This window comes from Stenella coeruleoalba (assembly GCF_951394435.1).
Source record: "Stenella coeruleoalba genome assembly, chromosome: 1".
NCBI lineage: Eukaryota > Metazoa > Chordata > Mammalia > Artiodactyla > Delphinidae > Stenella > Stenella coeruleoalba.
In genome coordinates, this window is record NC_137169.1 from 162,252,071 (window position 1) to 162,273,160 (window position 21,090).

The window sequence follows — 21,090 nt, forward strand, 5'->3', positions numbered from 1 at the left end:
CTTAGGACACATATATTAGCCTACGGTTGGGTAAAATCATGTAACATAAAGCCAGTTTTATAATAAAGTGTTGAATGTCTCGTGTAATTTATTGAATACTGAGTGAAAAACAGAGTGGTTATCTGGGTACAGAATGATTGTAAGTGTATCATCTGTTTACCCTCGTGTCTGCATGGCTGGCTGGGAGCTGCAGCCCATGACTGCTGCCCAGCGTCACAGAGAGTACTATACCACGTATCAATAGCCCAGGAAAGATCAAAATTCCAAGTACAGATTCTACTGAATGTGTATCGCTTTTGTACCATCGTAAAGTCGAAAAGTCTTAAGTCAAACCATTGTAAGTTGAGGACCGTCTGTGTGTATATTGATTGCGCATTGTGTACCAAGAAAAAGTTCCTGTGTTCATGAACCTTACTTTCTACTAAAGGACCAATAAATAGATGATCAGTTGATAAACAAATTAATATATATCAGGTGTTGGTGAGTGTCATGAAGAAAAATAAAGCAAGGTGAGGAGATGGAGAATGGAGAGGGGATACTGTTCTAGGTGGATTGTTCAGGGAAACTCTTAGGTCACCCAAGAAGGTGACATTTGCCATCCTGAAGGAAGTCAGGGAGTGAGCCACATGGGTATCTGGGGAAGAGTGTTCTGGGGAGAGAAAACATCACATGCAGAGATCCTTGGCATATGCAAGGACCAGCACGCAGGATGCCAGTGCGGCTGGAGCAGAGTGAGTGGAGAAGAGAGTGGCAGGAGATGAAGCCAGAGGCCAGACTCTTAGAGTTTTGTCGACTAAGGTAGGTGTTTGGATTTTATTCTAAGCGAGTGGGATGCTGTTGGAGAATTTATGAACAGGGAGTGATCTTTCTAAAGGATTCCAGGCTGCTGTGTAGAGATAAGACCATAGGAGGAAATAGGAGGCTGCTGCAGTAGCCCAGGGAAGACATGGCATAGGGTGTCAGCCGTGGAGTTGTTGAGAAGTGGATGCGTTCTGGATATCGTGGCTTGAATGTACCTGTCCCTGCCCCTGTACAGGCACAGTACATGAGGAGACCAAAACTTAGCATATTTCTGTGGTAAGGCTCTGGGGAAACAGGTATGCTCACATATTGCTGATGGGAATGCAAACCCATACAACCCTTTTGGAGGGGAATTTGGCAACATCTAACAAAACTACATATGCACTAATCTGATCCAGCTGTCCTTCTAGGAATTTACCATGAAGATACACCTCCAAAATATGAAAGTACATTTGCACAAGTTATTTATTGCAGCCTCATTTGTAATTGCAAAATATTAGAAACAAAACAACCTAAATGCCATACATGGAAGAATAGATGAATAAACTATGGTATATGCACACAGTGGGAGAATATGCAGCTGCAAAAAGGAATGAGGAAGATGTCCATGAAATGATCTGGTGAGGTTGCCAGGATATATTGTCAAGTGGAAAAAAGCAAAGGGCAAAAGAGTATCTATAGCATGCTGCCTTTCATGTAAGAAAGAAGAGGGTATAAGAATATACATACTTGTCACTTCTGCAAGAAGAAATACAGGAAGGATGAATCCAGAAACTAATATTTGACTGGTTATTTACATGAATGGGTCAAAAAAGTGAAAAGAATGGGGGAATGAGAAATGGGAGAAGAGTGACATTTCTCTGAGTATTCCTTTTTGTGTAATTTTGACTTTTAGAACTACATGGGTGTTTTCCGTACTCAAAAGATAAATAAACAAATATATAAAACAAAGATGTGGGTAAAACTCCAAATGGAATACAAAAGGTAACAAATAAACCTAACTGTATTACAGACGAATAACGTAGGCACACTGAGGAGATGAGGAAGAAAATAATCTAAGTTTCTTTGAAAAACAGTATCTTGATTATATACTATAAGTCTAACAACAAAAAGAACTGTAAAATAATGCACAGTAGTCGATAATTGTTTTTATCACAGGGTGGTGAGCCAGCAATTCTGAAGCCATTTTATGTGTAAATATTATAAGATGAAGCAAATAAATATATTGTTGATTTAAAGAAGAAAAAAAACCTTAGTCTGTAGTAGCTGTTCAAAAAATATTTGTTCAGGGAATCCCCTGGTGTCCAGTGGTTAGGACTCCATGCTTCCACGACAGCGGGCAGAGGTCCAATCCCTGGTCAGGGAACTAAGATCCCGAAAGCCGTGTGGTATGTCCAAAAAAAAAAATTGTTCAGCAAATTGAATTTTTTCCCCCAGATAGGGACTTAAGGTATTCCTGAACTCCCTAAAGATGGTGGATAAAATGTTTGTATATGTGCATTTCATGGGGATAGGGTCCATAAATTTTGTCAGCTCCCAAAACATCTGTGGCCTACCAACTGCCAAAATTTGCACATCATTACTATCTTCATGTTCCCTTGGAGGTAGATGTTCTAGTCCCCATTATATAGATGAGAAAGCTGAGGCTCACGTGTAAATGGTGGGTCCGGGTGATCCAGGAAGACTTAAATGAAGAGAAGGGATGTGAGGAACAACTGAGACTCAATCAGGATGGAAAAACCCCACCATTTCCATGAGGAAGGGAGCAGAGACACGTGAGCAAGAGGTGGTGGTGTGGCAATCATTTCAAGACTTCTCTAGCAGAGCAACTCTGGGCAACAGCTGGATCCAGCGCAAAATGGACAGTTTTGTGCCGTTTCCAAATAACTTGCCCAAGTCTGACTGGCTTTATATTTTTATGTTAGTGAGCACTAAGGAAAAATGAGAAAGGTCATGCACGTGTCAGCTTGGTTATGTGAGGCCTTACCTGCGTTATAATAAAAAACCAAGTGCTTTTCTCCTTCACTTTCTGGAAACCGACCATTTATTAATGTTCCTACTTTCAGAATCATCAGATTAGACACTCTAAAGATTCTATCTGTTGAGCAAGAGCACATGTTGGCCCTTCTAAAGCTTCGGTTCTCGAGGGGAAATGGAAACCAGACAGAAAGGGACCTCGGTGTGCCTCAGGCCTGCTGCCTGGTTTCCAATAAGCTCTCCTCTGATTTCTTCTTGTTCTGGGCCCGTGGGCCAAATTGGCTTGTCCTTGATGTCTAATCTACCAAAAAGTACTGAGATGATCCTCTCTCAGCAAACTGTTGGCTGCACGCATGAGGCTGAGTAGCCTGGTCCCTGAGATGACAGTTCCTTATATTATACTGTGTTTCCGACGAGTCGCTGAGTAGGTGACTGTTTCTGTGAGAAACCTGCTGTTTACATTCTTTGTTTATACGGCATTACCTGGCTGTTACACCCCATTGGTGACTAATATGGTAGTTACATTGGGGTCTTAACATTGCCTGCCATTCTGTGAGGGATATTCTGGAGATTCCCCTAGAGGAACAGACAACTTAAGCCCTATTACAAGCCAGGTAATTAAATCCCCGCTTACTTCTTACTATTGCTACAGTTGGATTCGGGATTCAGTCCTGGCCTGTGTGGTTTACTGCAAAGGTCTAGCTGGTAGAATCCAGTCACCACCACCACACGACCCCCATCAAGAGGGGAGTCCTAAAACAGTGGACAAAATGTAGCATTATTCTGTTTTGTTTTCCAAAGAAGAAATTTGTTTGAGATTCAAAAATGTTGATGGATCGTGCTGTAACAGAGGGACTTTGACAAAATGCCCAAGTTTGAGCCACGGTGCTCTTGAGAAAAACTGGACAGGCCTGATATGATAAAAGATGCTAGCTCAGTCCAGCCCCTGGGCTCATGCTTCCTGGATCCCTCCCCAGTTCTGAGTTGCATGTGGGGTGCTCTCTGTGAGCCGTATCCACCGTCAGGCTGACAAATGGGATCCCCCACCCTCTGCGCTTTCCCTCCAATAGGACTCACAAGCCTGGCATTGAGGAAGGAGTACATGATTGCAGTCAGAAGGCCTGGGCCCCTGGATCTGGTTCTTATCACCTGTATAACCTAATGCTGGTCATCCCTTATCAATCCCCTCACCTAGAAAATGGGCTTGCTGGTAACCCCTGCTTTATGTGGCTATAAGCACAGAAGCAATCACCACACATGCATTAACTTTCTGTTATTATTTTTACCCTAACAAACTTCAAAAAGACATCGTTTTCATGCACATTATTCTAGTGTGGCATTGAGGCATGTTGCCTTTAGAGTCAAACTGCAGTCAAGGACCAGTGGCTGGCACAGTGCCTGCAATGCTGTCTGTTGACTGATCACTTGTCTTTTCATGTCCTCCCTTTTTCTTTCTTTCTCTTTTTTTTTTTTTAATTTTACATTGGAATATAGTTGATTTACAATGTACCAGTCCACGGCCTGTTAGGAACTGGGCCGCACAGCAGGAGGTGAGCGGCGGGCGAGCAAGCGAAGCTTCATCTGCCGCTCCCCATTGCTCCCCATCGCTCGCATTACCGCCTGAACCATTCTGCCCACCCCCACCCACCATCCATGGAAAAATTGTCTTCCACAAAACTGGTCCCTGGTGCCAAAGAGGTTGGGGACCACTGTTGTAAATAATGCTGCAATGAACATTGGGGTGCATGCCTCTTCTCGAATTATGGCTTTCTCCAGATATATGCCCAGGAGTGGGATTGCTGGATCATATGGTAATTTTATTTTTAGTTTTTTAAGGAACCTCCGTACTGTTCTCCATAGTGGTTGTACCAATTTATGTCCTCCCTTTTTCATAAGTAGTGAAAGCATTGTCCTCTAGAACAGCCGAACAGTGTTAGAACAGCTAAAGCACTAAGTATGATCTCAGACCCTATGAAACTCTGGTGGTGTGTAATGGCTTGCCTGCCATGCCCCCAAATCTCATCCCTGACCCTTAGGGATAAGCAGGTGCCAGGAATCACTTCCCTACTTTGTAGCTGGGGACAGAGAAGCAAAGGCTGGAGAAGGAGCCTGCCTCATAGACTCTGTCAGAATCAGAAATGGTGTAGACATCTCTTCCCTTAAGTCTCTGACTCGGTGCTTTCTTTAGGCCAATGCCTCATATTCATTCCAGCGACTTTTCCACCATCCTTGTATAGACTTCCTCCTCTGGCCTGAAGAAGAGAGACAGGATGCTTAAATACACACTGGCTGAGGGAGACAGACACTCAACTAGGCTTGGAGCCATGGTGGTGGATTTGCTTTTTTGTCTCCTTGATCACTTTTCCCTGTCTTCCTAGGACTACAGCATGAGGGAATCTTCCGAGTGTCAGGATCGCAGGTGGAAGTGAATGACATCAAAAACGCCTTTGAGAGAGGTGAGGAAACAGCCTGAAAGATAAGACCAAATGTTTGCCAGCCCCCCAGGATACTAGCTCCGCGCTTTCTCTCTGAGAGGTACCCAGAGGTTAGCAAGCCAGTTTGCCTCCGTCTTCAGCCCAGCACCTTCTGTCTTGTAGACATCCCCCCACCCCTACCCAGAGATGCAGGGAGGTGCCAGGGTACATCCCAGTTTCCTCCTTCTCAGCCCCATTCATCCTGCCCCTCTCCTCCAGATGATCTACCCAAACCCAAGAAGTTAACTATGATATCTGGGCAGTTTATGGCTGTATCCAGAACCCTTGGTGGCAGAGCGAATGCACCTGTTCATCTTAGCCCATTTATTATCTTGTGGGCTATTAAGGTAATGGACAAGCTTTGGCAATTTCCGTCACTGAAATGGATATATATAGTTTCAATTTGAGGTTGGTCCTATCATTAAATCTAATTACATCTGATATGAAATTTTCCATAGGGAACTCCAGTATGATTGTTCTCCTGTAAGTAGGTGTGCTTTGTTACAGGCCAAGAGGAGAGAGAGCTAATCAGAGGGGCTGGCCTCCCTGGCCTCATTTCCCTCCCCTAGGGGCTCAGTCCCAGCCTGGTTTCATGATCTCATGAGAGAGCCAATTGCTGTGTCCCATCCCCAGCCCAGAGGGAATGTCCCTGAACCAGTCTGGCACAAGCAAATTTATGTAATGGACTTTTGTGCCCCTCCTCTGGCCCCGGGGCCCCTGAGCCTAAGCAGTCTTTGCTTTTGCTAGTCCCTGGTTGCCGTACTCATGGCCAACATGCTGAGCAGAAAGCTGATGGACTGTGATGAAGATTTGAATAGGCCACTCCTTCCCCACCACCTCTGCTTCATCCTGTTTGTTTTTACCTCTCTCACTCTCTCTTTCCTTTTTGGGGGGATTGCTTATCCTTAGGAGAGGACCCCCTGGCTGGAGACCAGAATGACCATGACATGGACTCCATAGCTGGCGTCCTGAAGCTTTACTTCCGGGGGCTGGAACACCCTCTCTTCCCCAAGGACATCTTCCATGACCTAATGGCCTGCGTCAGTAAGTATCATCCTGGCCTCAGATTGGCTTCTGGGCCAGAGCGCCTCATAGCAACAGATAACAAATTTCCACAGGGTCTTTTTTTCTCATAAGCTTTCCAGTAATGTTTTCCTTTTTTCCTTTTCCTTGGTGAAGTTTCTCTTCCTTGTTTTCACTCCTTTATCCCCTAGTAGGGGAGGAAAAAGAATGACTTTTCAGGAAGAGTCTGGATCACAAGTCAGAACTCCTGGCTTTTTTCTTTCTGATTCACTTTAAACTCTGTTGCTTCGCTGGGCTTTATCTTTCTTCATTAAAATACATTTATGTTCATATATAAGACACAGTCCTTTTCAGCTATTAGAAGCTCATATATTAGTGCTTGTGCTTTTCATGATGCAAAGGGAGAATACATAAGTGTTACAAATATTTCCTGCTTGTTGCTTTAAATATGGCATGACTTACCTGTGAGATGTGTTAATATGTGTTCTTCTAGGAATAAAAGCCTCTGCACATTTAAAAGTAGTGATAGGATGTTTTCTCAGAGAGAGATAGTCCCTACTTGATCTTTAGATAAAGCAGGTATCTTAGAGGTTCTCTGCCTCTTACTCTAAAATTTAGGGCTTGAAAAGCTATTCCTGGCCATTTAGTTTAGATCATTATACTGGACCCCCCTCTCATTTGTTGTCCACGGAAACTTGGATTAGTATTAGGTCATTCTGGAAGCAGACGCCGTTGAAATGGTGGCTTCAAGAGGCTGGAGGAGGCAATGCCTTTGAAATGGAGAAAAGTTTTTCTTCCCAGATCAACCAAGGTCTTCATCCCCCACCGCCCACCCCCGAGTTTCCAGTTTGATTCCTGAGCACTGTCCCTCTCTGTTATTCTGAGAGAGGGACCCAGAGCACTCAGGAAGCTAGCTCTCTTGTTTTATTGGTTTACTCACTATCTGTGGGAGTCCTAGTGGAAATGTGTTCTGTGGGTGACTGAATATATGCATCCCTCCTACCTTCATGTCTTTTTCCAGGGCTGGGCCTAGGTGGAATACCCTAAGTGGATGGGGGTTGCCAGGACAGTACAAGAGACCTTAGCTGCCCAATCCTCCCCTTGAGATCTGCTCCCGATCTAGTACCTCCCATTTCTTTTTCATGGAGAGACTCTCCTAGAAAATGACAGTATCCACATGGCACACCATGAAAGTGGGGAGGCGGGCCATGAGGGAAGCACAGGCCTAGGGCTGTACCTGGAATTAATCAGTCCACAGCACAAGAGTCAGGAAAGTTCTCTGGTTTTCTCCCCAGATATCACTGCTTACACAGGGGCCTGCCATTTCTTGCCTCTGGCCACATTCTCCTCATCCCCACTGCAGATAAGGGAGGGGGGAAGATAAGCCAGGCTTGTCCAGGGGATGAGGTGATGCACGTGTGGAGTGGGCAGGACAGGACCTGCGCAGCCCCTCCCTCTCCCCACATGTAGGCCCTCCAAGGCTGGGTGTCGAGCAGTCACAGCAGTTTCTGGTCAGCTCCTTGCCTGTGGTATTGTAATAAGGGGGTGATAGATGCTCTGGGGAGCATCTCCAACCCCTTCAGTGCCCAAGGAGCATATATCTTAAGTCCTGACCCGCAGAAGGTTCTGGAGCCTGCATGCCCCATCACAACAGCCCCACCCCAAGGAGCCACAGAGATGGAGCTCCTTACACTGGCCCAGTGCTGTGTGGACTTGACCGGCTGCTCTCCATATTGCACCCGCTGCTAGTCAGAGCCTTCTGACCACTATTTCCTGGGATCTCAGTTACAGTGGAGGGTAACGCATGGCTTTTTTCTTTCAGCAATGGACAACCTGCAGGAGAGAGCTCTGCACATCCGGAAGGTCCTCCTGGTCCTGCCCAAAACCACTCTGATTATCATGAGATACCTCTTTGCCTTCCTCAACCAGTGAGTAGACTTTCCAGGGAGCAACTGATTGGGCCTTAGCTTCGGTCACTGGAAGTTTACATAGGGACCTATGTTGATTCCTCCAGCCCAACAGATACTTACTGAACACCTGCTGTGTGCTGGGCACGGTCATAAGATGTAAGAATACATTGTGAAATAAGAGACAAAAACCTGGATACCATTTAGCTCATGTTCCAGCAGAGGACACAGACAATTACAGAAACATGAGGTAGTAATAAGTGCTTAGAAGAATAAGGAAGTGTAAGTTAAGGGATCGGGGCAGAGGTGAAAGAGGGAGAGACACTGCAGAGGGGCCTTCAGCAAAGGCCTCTCCGGGGAGACGGTGTGTAAGCAGCAGCCTAAATGAAGTGAAAGAAGGAGCCACGGGATGGTCAAGGTCATCAAGCCCCAAAGTCATGGCAACAATGAGTTTAGATTTGAAGAAGCCATTGGAAAGTTTTAAGCAGAAGAATGTTGTGATCTGATTTTTTAATATATTCTTAAAATCTGCTTCATGGAGAAGTTACCATAGAGTAATGTGGAGAGAAGCGGGAGAGACCTCACCAGAGGTTATTGTGCAGTCTCGGTCGGGAGTGGTGGTGGCTTAGACCAGAGAGGGAATGGTGGAGGGTGATGAGGGGTCAGGTGTAGGATCTATTTGGAATACAGCTTTGATAGGACCTGCTGACGGGTAGGATATAGAATGTGAGGAAAGAGAAAAATTCTACATTTTTGACATGAGCAGCAGGGAAGCCGTGATGCCATTTGTGGAGCTGGGGAAGACAAGATGTGGAAGAAGCAATCAGGACAAAGTGTTGATGTGGCCATGTTAACTTGAGGTACCCGTTAGCCCTCCAGGTGGAGAGTCTAAGTAGGCAGCTGAACATAGGAATTGGATGTTCAGGGAAGAAATCTGGAGCAGAGATACAGTGTGAGGTCATTGTGTAGTGATGGTATTTAGCTGGTCAGCCAGGGAGTGAGTGTAGCTAGAAGAGAGGTCTGAGCATCAGAGGGGCCTTGGGCTTAGCCAGAGTATTTCTCCCTGTCTAAGCAGTGTGTCCTTGCCCAGGGCAGGCATGGAGGGCAGCAAAGACAACGAGCAAGGACATGCTTCTCCCCTTAGGCACCTCTGTCTTTCCACGTTGCTTTCACTGCAGCATCTCCCTCAACAGCCTAGGCCAAAGTCTATCAGTGGGCAACCCGAGGGCCAGATAAGGCCTATAGATGTGTTCCCTTTAAGTCCACTCTGTCTTGAAAACATTGAACCATTTCAATATTGGGAGATTTTACTTTTTAAAAAAATCTAGATTTCTAGCTTCTCTTGAAAGAATCACTAGGTCTAGCAGCATTGGATCTGCACGCCCACGCGGCCGCAGTTCCCTGTGGAGTACGGGCTGCTGCCTAGATGAGGCGGTCAGGAGCCCCCAGTTCACCACAGTCCCCAGCTCTCCCCGAAACTCCCCGATGCTGAGGCTGAATTCAGTTGCCGTTATCATCTCTCTGGCTTTATGGCTTTTCATTGAGTGGGGAAACATTTCTTTAGATCCATGTATCTATTTTTTTAAAAAAGGGAAAACAAAAAGTAGACCAAGGGGCTAGGGTGTTTTAGCTCATATTGCTTTGTGACAATGAAGACTCTTCCTAGTGGGTTGGTCCCTACTTCAAAGAAATACAAGTTCAGAGGCCGTCTCAGCCTCTGCTTACAGACCAGAGTCAGCCTGACCTTGAGGCATCTGGGCTAGCAGCCCCCGCCCGAGACCTTTCAGGGGCAACCACACTGTCCTCTAGCCCTGTTGCTGGCCCTGCAGAGTGACAGAGGGTCCTGGCCCAGCAGCCTGCTGCTTCCACGTGGCTGTGTCTGCACCATTCATTAGCCAAGCCCTGACTCAGCACCACAACTGCCTTTAGTTGAGAACCCCTCATGACTCACACAGCGTTTCACATGCTGCCCGTTTTAGGCAGACGGAAACTCTGGTAATGACTCTCAAGCCAGTCGGTCCCCTCAGGACCACCAGGCCTTGTCTCCCCTCATTGACCGATACCTGCCCTCAAAGAGCCTAGTCTGCTCCCGCAGAGCGAGGAACATGTCGGTCGTGGGTAAACAGGCAGGGGAGCAGGCAGGTCCTGGGGTGACTGTGTGTGTAAGCACAATGGCCTCATCCTGCCCACATTTTCTTCCTGCTAAGTGGAGGGGTGAGGGAGTTTGTGGGTGGGGAGAAACGGTAGAGGAAGCATCATAAGAGCCGGAGAGGGTGGCCACTGTCGAAGGAAACATGGAAAACTGCACCCATTCAAATGATGACTTTTGTTTTGTTTCACTTCTTTTTCTGGTTAAAAAATGATTAACTTGCTCATCAAAGTCTTTCATTGAAAAGATGCAGCATTAATAACCACAGTGTTTCCTAAAATAATAAATGGAGTGCAGGACACAGGCGATAGAGAAGACCACCTGCCTGCACAGGAAGGTGACAGGTGATAAGTATGCAGACTGGGCCCAGTCTGGAAACTCTGCCTGGGCCCAGACTTTTAGGACCCCTTTCCTTTGCTGTTACATGTCCTGACAGTGTGTACTTTATGTCTGGCTATTGTCTTTTTTGGGGTTGTACACATCCTCCATCTCAAGGAACGCCCAGAACTGAGATATATGTATGGAACTCCTTACACAGTGCACCAGTGCTGTGTGGACTTGACCTGGTTCCACATATATCTATATAGCTAGTGTTCAGTCCACTCCATGAACCTTGGGTACATGCCTGTCCAGTAGGCCTTGTTAATTGTTAATTATTAATGTTATCCTTTCTTAGCATCTGCATTGATGATCAATTGCTGTGTAATAAATTACCCTAAAACTTAGCAACTTCAAAACAATAAGCATTTATTTTTATGTCACAGTTTCTGTGGATCAGGAATCTAGGTGCAGCTTAGCTGGGGCCTCTGGCTCCAGGTTTCTTGAGGTTACAGTGAGTGTACTGGGGGCAGGGCTGTAGTTTCTTCTGAAGGCTCGACTGGGAAAGGATCCACGTGGTGTTGGCAGGATTCAGTCCCTTGCAGGTTGTTGGACTGAGGGCCTCCTTTCCTGGCTGGCTGTTGGTCAGAGGCCTCCATCAGTTCTGCACCACATGGGCCTCACCATAGAGCTGCTCGTGACATGGCAGCTGGCTTTGCTCCAAGCAAGTGAGTGACAGAGTGCCCAAGAGAGCAGCCAGTCTTTGTAACCTAATCTCAGAAGTTACGTCCCATCACTTCTTCCATACTCCATTCACTAGAAGTGAGTCACTAAATCTAGCCCACACGCAAAGGGAGAGAACTACACAAGGGCATGAATACCAGTAGGCAGGGACCATAGGGTTCATTTTAGAGGCTGCCGGCCACAGCATCTGTACTACTCAGTGGGTTTTCACCCTGAAACAAAGTGCAGGTAGCTCCCCCTCACTGCCGCTGACTCTGCTGCTTGCCTTTTGAAACCTGATTTCTTCAGATGTCAAACAATACAGACTTTTAGTCTCTTGCTAATCAAGAGAGGTCCATAGACCAGCAGCATCAGCATCATCAGGGAGATTGTTAGAAATGCAGAATCTCAGTTCCTCCCCCACCCCACCCCCAATGACCCATGAATCAGAATCTGTATTTTGACAAAATCCCCTGATGAGTCATAGGCACGTGAAGGTCCGAGAAGCATCACTCTACATCCTCAAATATTGCTCCATAATCTGAAAGAGGGAATTGGTGGTGCTTCTGTCACTGTTCAGGCACCTCAGCAGCTCTCCAGAAAAGCTGAGTCTTCCTCCAAACTTCACCATCTCAAGTGCCTCCCAGTTTGGAAAGATTCTGTCTGTGCTGCTCTTCTGACTTTCACAAGGAGTATTTTAGCTTCTGTATGAAAATGGACAAGTAGAATTGTGGCTGGATTGTCCTAGAGACTCACAGATGCTCATGTATTTATTCACTTATTTATTTAACATGCATTTATTAAGCATTTACTGTGTGCTAGGCCCTGTTTCAGTTGCTGGATATCTAAGATTGCACCAAACAGTCAAGGTCTCTGCCCTCATGGAGCCTACATAGCACATAGAACTGGAGGAAGACAGGCAAACTGATAAGAACACATGTCATGGGACTTCCCTGGTGGCACAGTGGTTAAGAATCCACCTGCCAATGCAGGGGACACGGGTTCAAGCCCTGGTCCGGGAAGACCCCTCATGCCATGGAGCAACTAAGCCCATGAGCCACAACTACTGAGTCTGTGCTCTGGAGCCCGCGAGCCACAACTACTGAGCCCACACGCCTAGAGCCCGTGCCCTGCAAGAAGAGAAACCAACGCAATGAGAAGCCCGCTCACCACAATGAAGAGTAGCCCCTGCTCACCGCAACTAGAGAAAGCCTGCACACAGCAGTGAAGACCCAGCACAGCCAAAAAGAAAGAAATTAATTTGAAAAAAAAAGAGGCTTCCCTGGTGGCGCAGAGGTTGAGAGTCTGCCTGCCGATGCAAGGGACACGGGTTCGTGCCCCGGTCTGGGAGGATCCCACATGCCACGGAGCGGCTGGGCCTGTGAGCCATGGCCGCTGAGCCTGCGAGCCATGGCCGCTGAGCCTGCAAGTCCGGAGCCTGTGCTCCACAACGGGAGAGGCCACAACAGTGAGAGGCCTGCGTACCACAAAAAAAAAAAAAAAAAAAAGAAGAGCATATGTCATATGTCAGAGGATAAGGGCTGTGGAGAAAATTAAAGCATGTTACAGGGGTGCTTCCCTGGTGGTGCAGTGGTTAAGAATCTGCCTGCCAATACAGGGGACATGGGTTCAAGCCCTGGTCCATGAAGATCCCACATGCCACAGAGCAACTAAGCCCGTGTGCCACAACTACTAAGCCTGAGCTCTAGAGCCCACGAGCCACAACTACTGAAGCCCATGTGCCTAGAGCCTGTGCTCCACAACAAGAAAAGCCACCGCAATGAGAAGCCTGCATACCGCAAGGAAATGTAGCCCCTGCTCACCACAATTAGAGAAAGCCGGTGTGGCAGCAACGAAGACCCAAAGCAGCCAAAAATAAACAAATAAATAAATAAAGCATGTTAGGGGACTGGAGAGTGTAAGGGGTGGGTGTGAGGGTTTCCTCTTTAATATACAGTGGTCAGGGACACCTCACTGAGCAGCTGACAGTGGGCAGTGGTGTAGGAGGAGGACCAAGAGGGATCGGTGTCCCAGAAGCCGCATAATGTGTTTCAAGGAGGGTGTGATAACTGGGATAACATGATGACAAGTCAGCTAAGAAAAGGACTGAGAACTGATTTAGCAGCATAGATGTCACTAGTGACCTTGATGGGCATTGTCTTGGTGGAGGAGGAGGGGCAAAATCCTGATGGTGTCAGTTCAAGCGAGAAGGGGTGCTGATGCTGGATAAACAAAATGTGGTAGATCCGTACAGTGGGGTCGTATTCAGCTAAATGCTACTGGACCGTACACTTTAAAATGGTTAAAATGGTACATTTTCTGTTGTGTGTATTTTACCACGATAGAGGGGTTGGGGGGCTGCACGGGAAGAGTAGGTGTGTGAATCTGCTAGGGCTGCCCCAACAAAATACCATAGACTGGGTGGCTTAAACAACAGAAATTTGTTTTCTCACAGTTCTGAAGTCTGGGAGTGCAAGATCAAGATACCAGCAGGGTTGGTTTCTGGGGAGACCTGTCTCCTTGGCTTGTAGACAACCACCACACTGCTTCCTCACGTGGCCTTTCTTCTGTGCACACACTGGGAGACAGAGCTCTGCTCTCTTTTCCTCTCCTTATAAGGACACCAGTCCTGTAGGGTTTGGGCCCCACCCATATGACCTCATTTAACCTTAATTACCTCCTTAAAGGGCCTGTCTCCAAATACAGTCATTACAGTCAAGTTAGGGCTTCAACATATGAATTGGGGGGCAGGGAGGACACAATTCAGTCCATAACAGAACTGGTAAAGAAGAACCAGAGAATCAGAGACAACTCTCAAAGAATTTTATTATAAAGAGAAGAGAATGGGACAGTAATTCAGCATGGATACGGACTTAAGAGAGAATATTGTTTTCAAGATGGGTGGTATTGCTGCACATTGGCATGCTAGTGGGGGTGACCCCATAGAGAAGAAATGATGATGGAGGAGAGAGCAAGGTAATTGCTGGAGTGCTATTCTTGAGGAGGTGAGAGGGAGGAAGGCAAGTCAGTTAATAGATATGGGACCATGGAAGTTGGGGAGAGGGGGCAAGGGGAGTGAGGGAGTGCCTTTGAAGGGCCATCAGGAAGAGTCAGCCACAATTACCTTCTGCTTCTTATCTCTTAAGGAGACTTTTGGGAAAGTCTGTTAAACCATGGATTTACAGATTCTCAACCCCACGTTTTGCCTGGAGCCATGGTGAATAATACAATTCCTCTTCATCCCTTTCAAACCTGAAATCAACCCTGATGCATAATATCTTACCCATGGTCTGTTGGGTGTTGCCAAATCAAACCCCTGGAGGCCATGAAGTTGAAGGTTTTTAATGGAAGTGTCATATGTTTAAAACAGTGTGTTCAAAGCTTCGTGCTCTCCCTGAGGATTTAAGGTTTTGATTTGGGGATGCAGAGCCCTCAGCTTGTTAGATTATGCCTGTCAGGAGAAGAAGACAGTGGACACCTGTAAGTCAATTACTGCCAAATATCAGCGGCCCTGCTTTTCCCTGACTGGAATCAAAGGTCCTGTGCCGGGCTTCCCTGGTGGCGCAGTGGTTGAGAGTCTGCCTGCCGATGCAGGGAACACTGTCTGGGAAGATCCCACATGCCGCGGAGCGGCTGGACCCGTGAGCCATGGCCGCTGAGCCTGCGCGTCCGGAGCCTGTGCTCCGCAACGGGAGAGGCCACAGCAGTGAGAGGCCCGCGTACCGCAAAAAAAAAAAAAAAGGTCCTATGTCAAGAAGCAAACAGGACATTAAAATGACAGAAAATACTTCTTAAACATCACCTATGTGCCAGGCACAGTGCTAAGTGCTTTGCACATATTACCTCGTTTAGTCTTCACAACAGCCCATCAAGGGGGCACATAATTGCCCCCATTTTATGAAGAAACTAGGGAACTAGTACAAAACGATGGTAAGCAATGGAGCTGGGACTCAAAACCAGGTCTGCTTGACTCTAAAATTCTTGGGATGTTTTGTTTTTCTTTTTAAATGTAATCAGAGATACAAATGTGCATCGTGTTTTTTAAACACCTTTATTGGAGTATAATTGCTTTACAATGTTGTGTTAGTTTCTGCTGTATAACAAGGTGAATCAGCTATATGTATACATATATCCCCATATCCCCTCCCTCTTGCGTTTCCCTCCCACCCTCCCTATCCCACCCCTATAGGTGGTCACAAAGCACCGAGCTGATCTCCCTGTGCTACGCTGCTGCTTCCCACTAGCTATCTATTTTACATCTGGGAGTGTATATATGTCAATACAACTCTCTCAGTTTGTCCCAGCTTCCCCTTCCCACTCCCCGTGTCCTCAAGTCCATTCTCTACGTCTGCGTCTTTATTCCTGTCCTGCTCCTAGGTTCTTCAGAACCAACAAATGTGCATCATTTAAAAGTAAAAAGTCCAGAAAAATGCATGATGAAAAACAGTTTTCCCACGCCAATCCTGATTTTCTCATTCCCCCCAAAACCCACTACACTGGATCTTTTTAAGGTGCTCAAAAGAGGATGAGTTCAAATCAATTAGGAAAGTTCACTCGTGTTATGGACAGAACCTAAAGAAATATAGTACAGTTCTTAGAGGAGATGGCATGTGTAGAAGTCGATAACAAAAAAATATTTTTTTTTAAAGAGGGAGCTGTTACCAGTATTATCCATTTTAGGTATTTCTTCAAAAATAAAAATCCAGTATTTGAGGTCTTATACTAGGTACAGCCATCAGAGTCTTCAAGGATTATTAGCACCATTATATTATATACAGAATTGTGTGCATTTGTTATGTGCTCATATATGAATTTCCCTGGGGAGAGAATCCTTAGTTTTTGTCAAATTATTTGAAGGAGCCTGTGTCCCTCAAGTAGTTAAGCACCATGGCTTTACCCCCAGAACTTAGGTGTTCCAGTAGATTGGAAGAGAAAGAAGGATCTTGGTCTGTATTTTAATGGGAATAAGAAATGGACCTGGACCCATGAGAAGTGGACCCCAGTGCACAAACACAGGTCCTCTCTGGCCCTGGTCATTGTAGCCACCTAGGAGTTGAGCAGTCCTTGCCTTAGAAGGCCGGGCAAGATTCCTCTTCTCTCAGTGAGCTTAGACTGGGACCCTCAGGCCTAGAGTTTATCTCCCTTTGACCACCAGGCTCCCCAGAAACTACTGCTTTCCTTGCATGTTACCAAAACGTTGTCAGATCACACTAAAGAAACGGGCTTCCTCCTGCTTGTCCCTCCATGACTCGAGGAACCAGCGAGCCTGGGATGGGCTACAATTTTAGCCCTGTGGCACCTCATGCCTCCGTTGTCCCTGCTAAGGTTCCCATGCTAATTATCTCTCCTGTCTCTCTCCAGTTTTTATTTGACCAAGAAGTAGACTTGGAAACATCTACCAGCCTTTTCTGAATCTCTGCTCTCTTTTAACTCAGGAGCCAGAGAAGGATTATAAAATTAAATCTTTAAAACCTCCTATGAAGCAGTCCGACCACTGAGATCCATCAACGCACCCATCTCAGGCCTCCCTGCATCTGACCGGGTCCTACAGAGCAGTGGTCCTCAGCCATGACAGTTGTTTGTCACTGTCCCACTTCATTGTCCCACTTCACATGTTCTGCAGTGATTCTGTGGGGGGACCGGGGACGTATCTGAATCTTCAGTGAAGGAGAGAATCATTGAGATAGAGACCAGCTTGGTCATTTGAGTCTGTATGCTGGATACACTAGAAGTCAACTCTGCTCAGTTCTGAAGAACAGCTACTCAGATGAAGACAGCTGAGTCCCAGGCCTCTGGCTCAGCACCACGGCTTTGGTATCCTCTCAAGATCTGTCAGAATCCAGATGCCCACAAGGGAGGCAGAACCCCGTAGCAGAGCTCACGTTTCTGCAGACTCCTAGGGGTGGGGTACATCCAGAGCTAGCCCAGCCTTCAGTGCCTGGACAGACAGACCAGTGGGCACTCACCACTGAAGGGCTTGGGTCCTTGGCCAGGGTTGGAGGTATGGCTGGAGCAGCTGCTGGCTGGAAAGGGGGAGTTCCTGGAATAAAATGCCCAATAATGAAGTCAGACTGCGTCCAGGGGAAGCCTGAGCAGGAGCTGAGCTACATGCTGACCTTTTCCTGAATAAATCCTGAATGTAATAGTGGAGGAGGATATTATGAAAATGGAAAACAATTGCATTAGCTACTCCACGAAGAAATTCACGGGCTTGATGGAATACAAAAGCTAATCGGTTGGCTATTTTTTTAAATAAGTCTAGAGCTTAGAATGGAATATCCCTAATAATTTGATTACTTTGCCATTCAAGAAGGTACACAGCGCACAATGCCTGCGTCTTCTGACCGTGTCATTACCAGGGCAGCCCGAGAGGCTCCGTCTGTTCTGTCGGCTTAGTGGGTTGGTCTGTGGGAGCGTATCCAGCTCTGCAGAGTGGTGTGTCCGCAAGGCAGGGTGGATTTGGTGGATATGGTCTAGGGTTGGGGTTGGGATTGGGGGGTAAGTAGGATTTGAACAGGGAGCTAGAGAAAGAGGAGGGGCGAGATCTGCAAGGAGGGACCTCCACTTGGCCCTCCCTTGGCTCCTGAATAGTGTCCTGGTGGTCATTCTCTTCTCCCCCTACCGGCTTTCTAGAAGGGCTCTGACGCCCAGAAAAGCAGGGGGCCGTCTGTGCTGCTTCTGTTCTTGCTCCTGGCAGCGCCTCCTGTGACTGTGTTTTCTGGGCATTCATGCGAGTGCTTTTCAGCTTGCCCCCTTTTCCTTCTCCTCCAGTTTATCACAGTTCAGTGAAGAGAACATGATGGACCCCTACAACCTCGCCATCTGCTTCGGGCCCTCGCTGATGTCAGTGCCTGAGGGCCATGACCAGGTGTCCTGCCAAGCCCACGTGAATGAGCTGATCAAAACCATCATCATCCAGCACGAGAACATCTTCCCAAACCCTAGGGAGCTGGAGGGCCCCATCTACAGCAGAGGAGGGAGCACGGAGGATTACTGGTAGGGGGCTCAGGGTCGGAGGAGGGGAAATGTCACCAACACGCACTGGCGTGGGGGCCAGATGGCCAAGCGAGACCGAGGGAAACACCCAGATCCTCCCCACCTCCCACTCCGAGGCACTTCAAGCTGCCAGGATCGGGGGTTGCTGTAGGCAGGGCCCCACCTCGACCCAAACTACTCAGTGCCACTTCAGGCTGCCTCCTTTTTTATGAGTTCTGAGTGATGAGAGAACATTCTGAAAGATAATGACAGCAATAACAGGAACGTTAATGATCTCCGGGAAAGGAAATTTGATCAGATTGTACGCAGAACTGCCGTTCATCAGGCAGCGGTGTCTCTCTGGCTCCTGCTCGGAGCTGGCTATTGTGAGAAGAACAGTCCTGCGTCCCAGGGAATTTCTGTCTTATTGGGAAGATTTCAGTTATAAAGCGTAATTTCCTGACTGTGAGTTTATACAATGATAATTTAGTAATGATCTCAGACATTTGTGATGAGAAAGTGGGGTAAGGTCCATTTTCGGCAGGTTAGGCCCAGTGCCCCACTAAAGCAGGTTCGTCATGACTTCACCTGGAAACAGAGATATAAAAGGAATCCCTAGGGCACATCTTTACTAGACCCTTCCGTTAGACAAATAACAGATTTCCATTTTATAGATTAAGTCATTGCAATCTAGAGAGGCCAGGGACGATCTTTGAGGCCACCCCAGTGGTGAGGATCCCAGCCCTGACCCCTTGACTGTCAGTGCAGGGTACCACCCACTGCCCCACACTGCCCCCATCGTGCCACTTACAGGGTCATTTTCCCAGTAAACGCAAAGACAACTGCCTCTCTCTTTTACTCCCTAACATCCCTTACCTCTTCCTCCTCCTCCCTTTCCCTTCTTCCCCTAAACAGTGTTTCAGCCTGGGCTGAAAGCATAAGCCAGCCCAAATCGGATTCCATCTGAATTCAACATCTGGAAGCAATTCAGCCAGCCCCATTGCTATGGACTGAGGTAGGGGAGGACAGGGGAGGTTGCTTACTTAATGAGAGGCCAGTCAGTCCATGCTTCTCCCTGATCCCCACAGAAGGAGCCTCCAGCCCAAGGAGTGAGGAAAATGCTATTCATGTGTCTGTGAACATAAAAGTACCACTGACATCGCTGAGTTCGGTCTTCTCTGCTGTCCTGTAGATCCCGGCATCTGAGGCTGAGCTGGAGAAATCTAGGCTCACCAGCTCGGAGAGAAAGCTTCCGGTCACTGACAGATGGCTGGTGGGGACTAGGGATGTTGTTCGAGTCCCAGCCTACTGGCTGGTGGGCTCCAGGGAGCTGTCCTTGTGCATGTGACTTGGAGAGTTGGTTTCCCTTGCATGAGTGTTGAAAAGCTGTGGAATAGTGTTCCCGATTCCTGCTTCACCTGCCTTCTCACATATCAAACCGCTGCAGGCTCTGGGCCCATTCCAGGACACAGAGCCCCACCTCACGGCCCGGTTCAGCAGGGCCCTGGTAGGGCTCACCGGGCACAGATGGGAGGGCACCTACCCCTCAGTTCTGTCCAAGGTCTTCTCCCAGCACAACACCACCACCCCCCAGCCCCACTGGTTGTGCATCTGCCATTTATTAGCAGCCTCTGGGAAAACCACAAGATTAGTCAGGGCCTGTTACTACCACAGACTGGCTGGGAGGCCAGAAGCACCCCAGGATCAAGAGTAAATGACCTTGGGTAGGAGGGACCATCTGACTGCTGGGTTCATAGCCACTCAGAAGGCTCCCAGCCTGTCCATCAGAAGAGAGAGAAGTGCCAGCAAAGTGAGCTAAGATGGATGAAGGAGGGGAGGGAGGGGTGGCAAAGGGGGGGTCAGAGCCCAAGTCTACTGGAGATGGGCCAGGAGACCAGAACAGCCAGGAAGAGGGAGCACCAAGGCCGCTTGGCCTCCCCGCAGCCCCACTGCACCACGCTTGCCAGCCCTGAAACCGGAACCCAGTTTTCCAGGACTGCCTGTGGTGTAGCATGCTGGGCTGCTTCTGAGACCACAGGTGTTAGGTAGGCTCGGGTGTGCGTGTGGAATGAGAGAAGCATAGCATTTCAGGGCTAGAAGGGACCTTATAAAGCATCAGCTTGTCTTTACCTTAGAGCAGTGGTTTTCAAAGTGGGGTCCCTGGACCAACGGCACCTGCCTTACACAGGCTGATTAGGAATGCAAGTGCCCCGACTCCACCCAGACCTAGTGAATCAGAAACTCTGGGAGTGGGTGAGGCAGTCTCTTTTTAACAAGCAGTCCAGGGCTCCGTGAAATTTGGGAGCTGCCGCCTTAGTGGACGGCCAAAGAAATGAACTCAGAGGTCTGGGGAAAAGTGAGCCTTTGCCCTGCACACCCCTGGGGTCCCAAGGGTTTCCAGAATGTCACCAAACTCATTCAGAGGGTTTTGAGGCCCAGAAAACAGTGAGAAAGTGTGCCCACATTTTCTGATAAAGAGGAATCCCTGTTGATGTTCTCCCATAATGTTCTCTGGGGTCTGGAGAGCCTCCTTGGAACTGCCTTGCTTCACACGGGGTGAGTTCTAAATTAGTCCCCTGGTCTTTGAGGAACTTTCTAGGAGCGAAGGACCCATCCGCTGAGGAGGGAGAGGCTGTATGCTCAAAGGTAGAAACTGAAGCCAGGATGTGGGGTTGAGGGGTGATGGTGCTTCCATAGAACTGCCTGGAAAGTCTCACTTGTTACTACCTACCACCAGAGGAGG

General features: G+C 47.7%; 1 protein-coding gene across 4 annotated transcripts in view; it reads left to right on the forward strand.

Moving 5' to 3' along the window:
* SRGAP2 (SLIT-ROBO Rho GTPase activating protein 2) overlaps positions 1-21,090 on the forward strand; it is a 238,064-nt gene that overhangs the window by 202,509 nt on the left and 14,465 nt on the right. For all 4 annotated transcript variants that reach the window (XM_079929684.1, XM_079929686.1, XM_079929685.1 and 1 more), the window contains exons 15-18: positions 5,157-5,234; positions 6,162-6,296; positions 8,098-8,203; positions 18,144-18,368. In XM_079929684.1, coding sequence (XP_079785810.1) covers positions 5,157-5,234; positions 6,162-6,296; positions 8,098-8,203; positions 18,144-18,368 — 544 coding nt within the window. The remainder of the gene's footprint in view (positions 1-5,156; positions 5,235-6,161; positions 6,297-8,097; positions 8,204-18,143; positions 18,369-21,090) is intronic.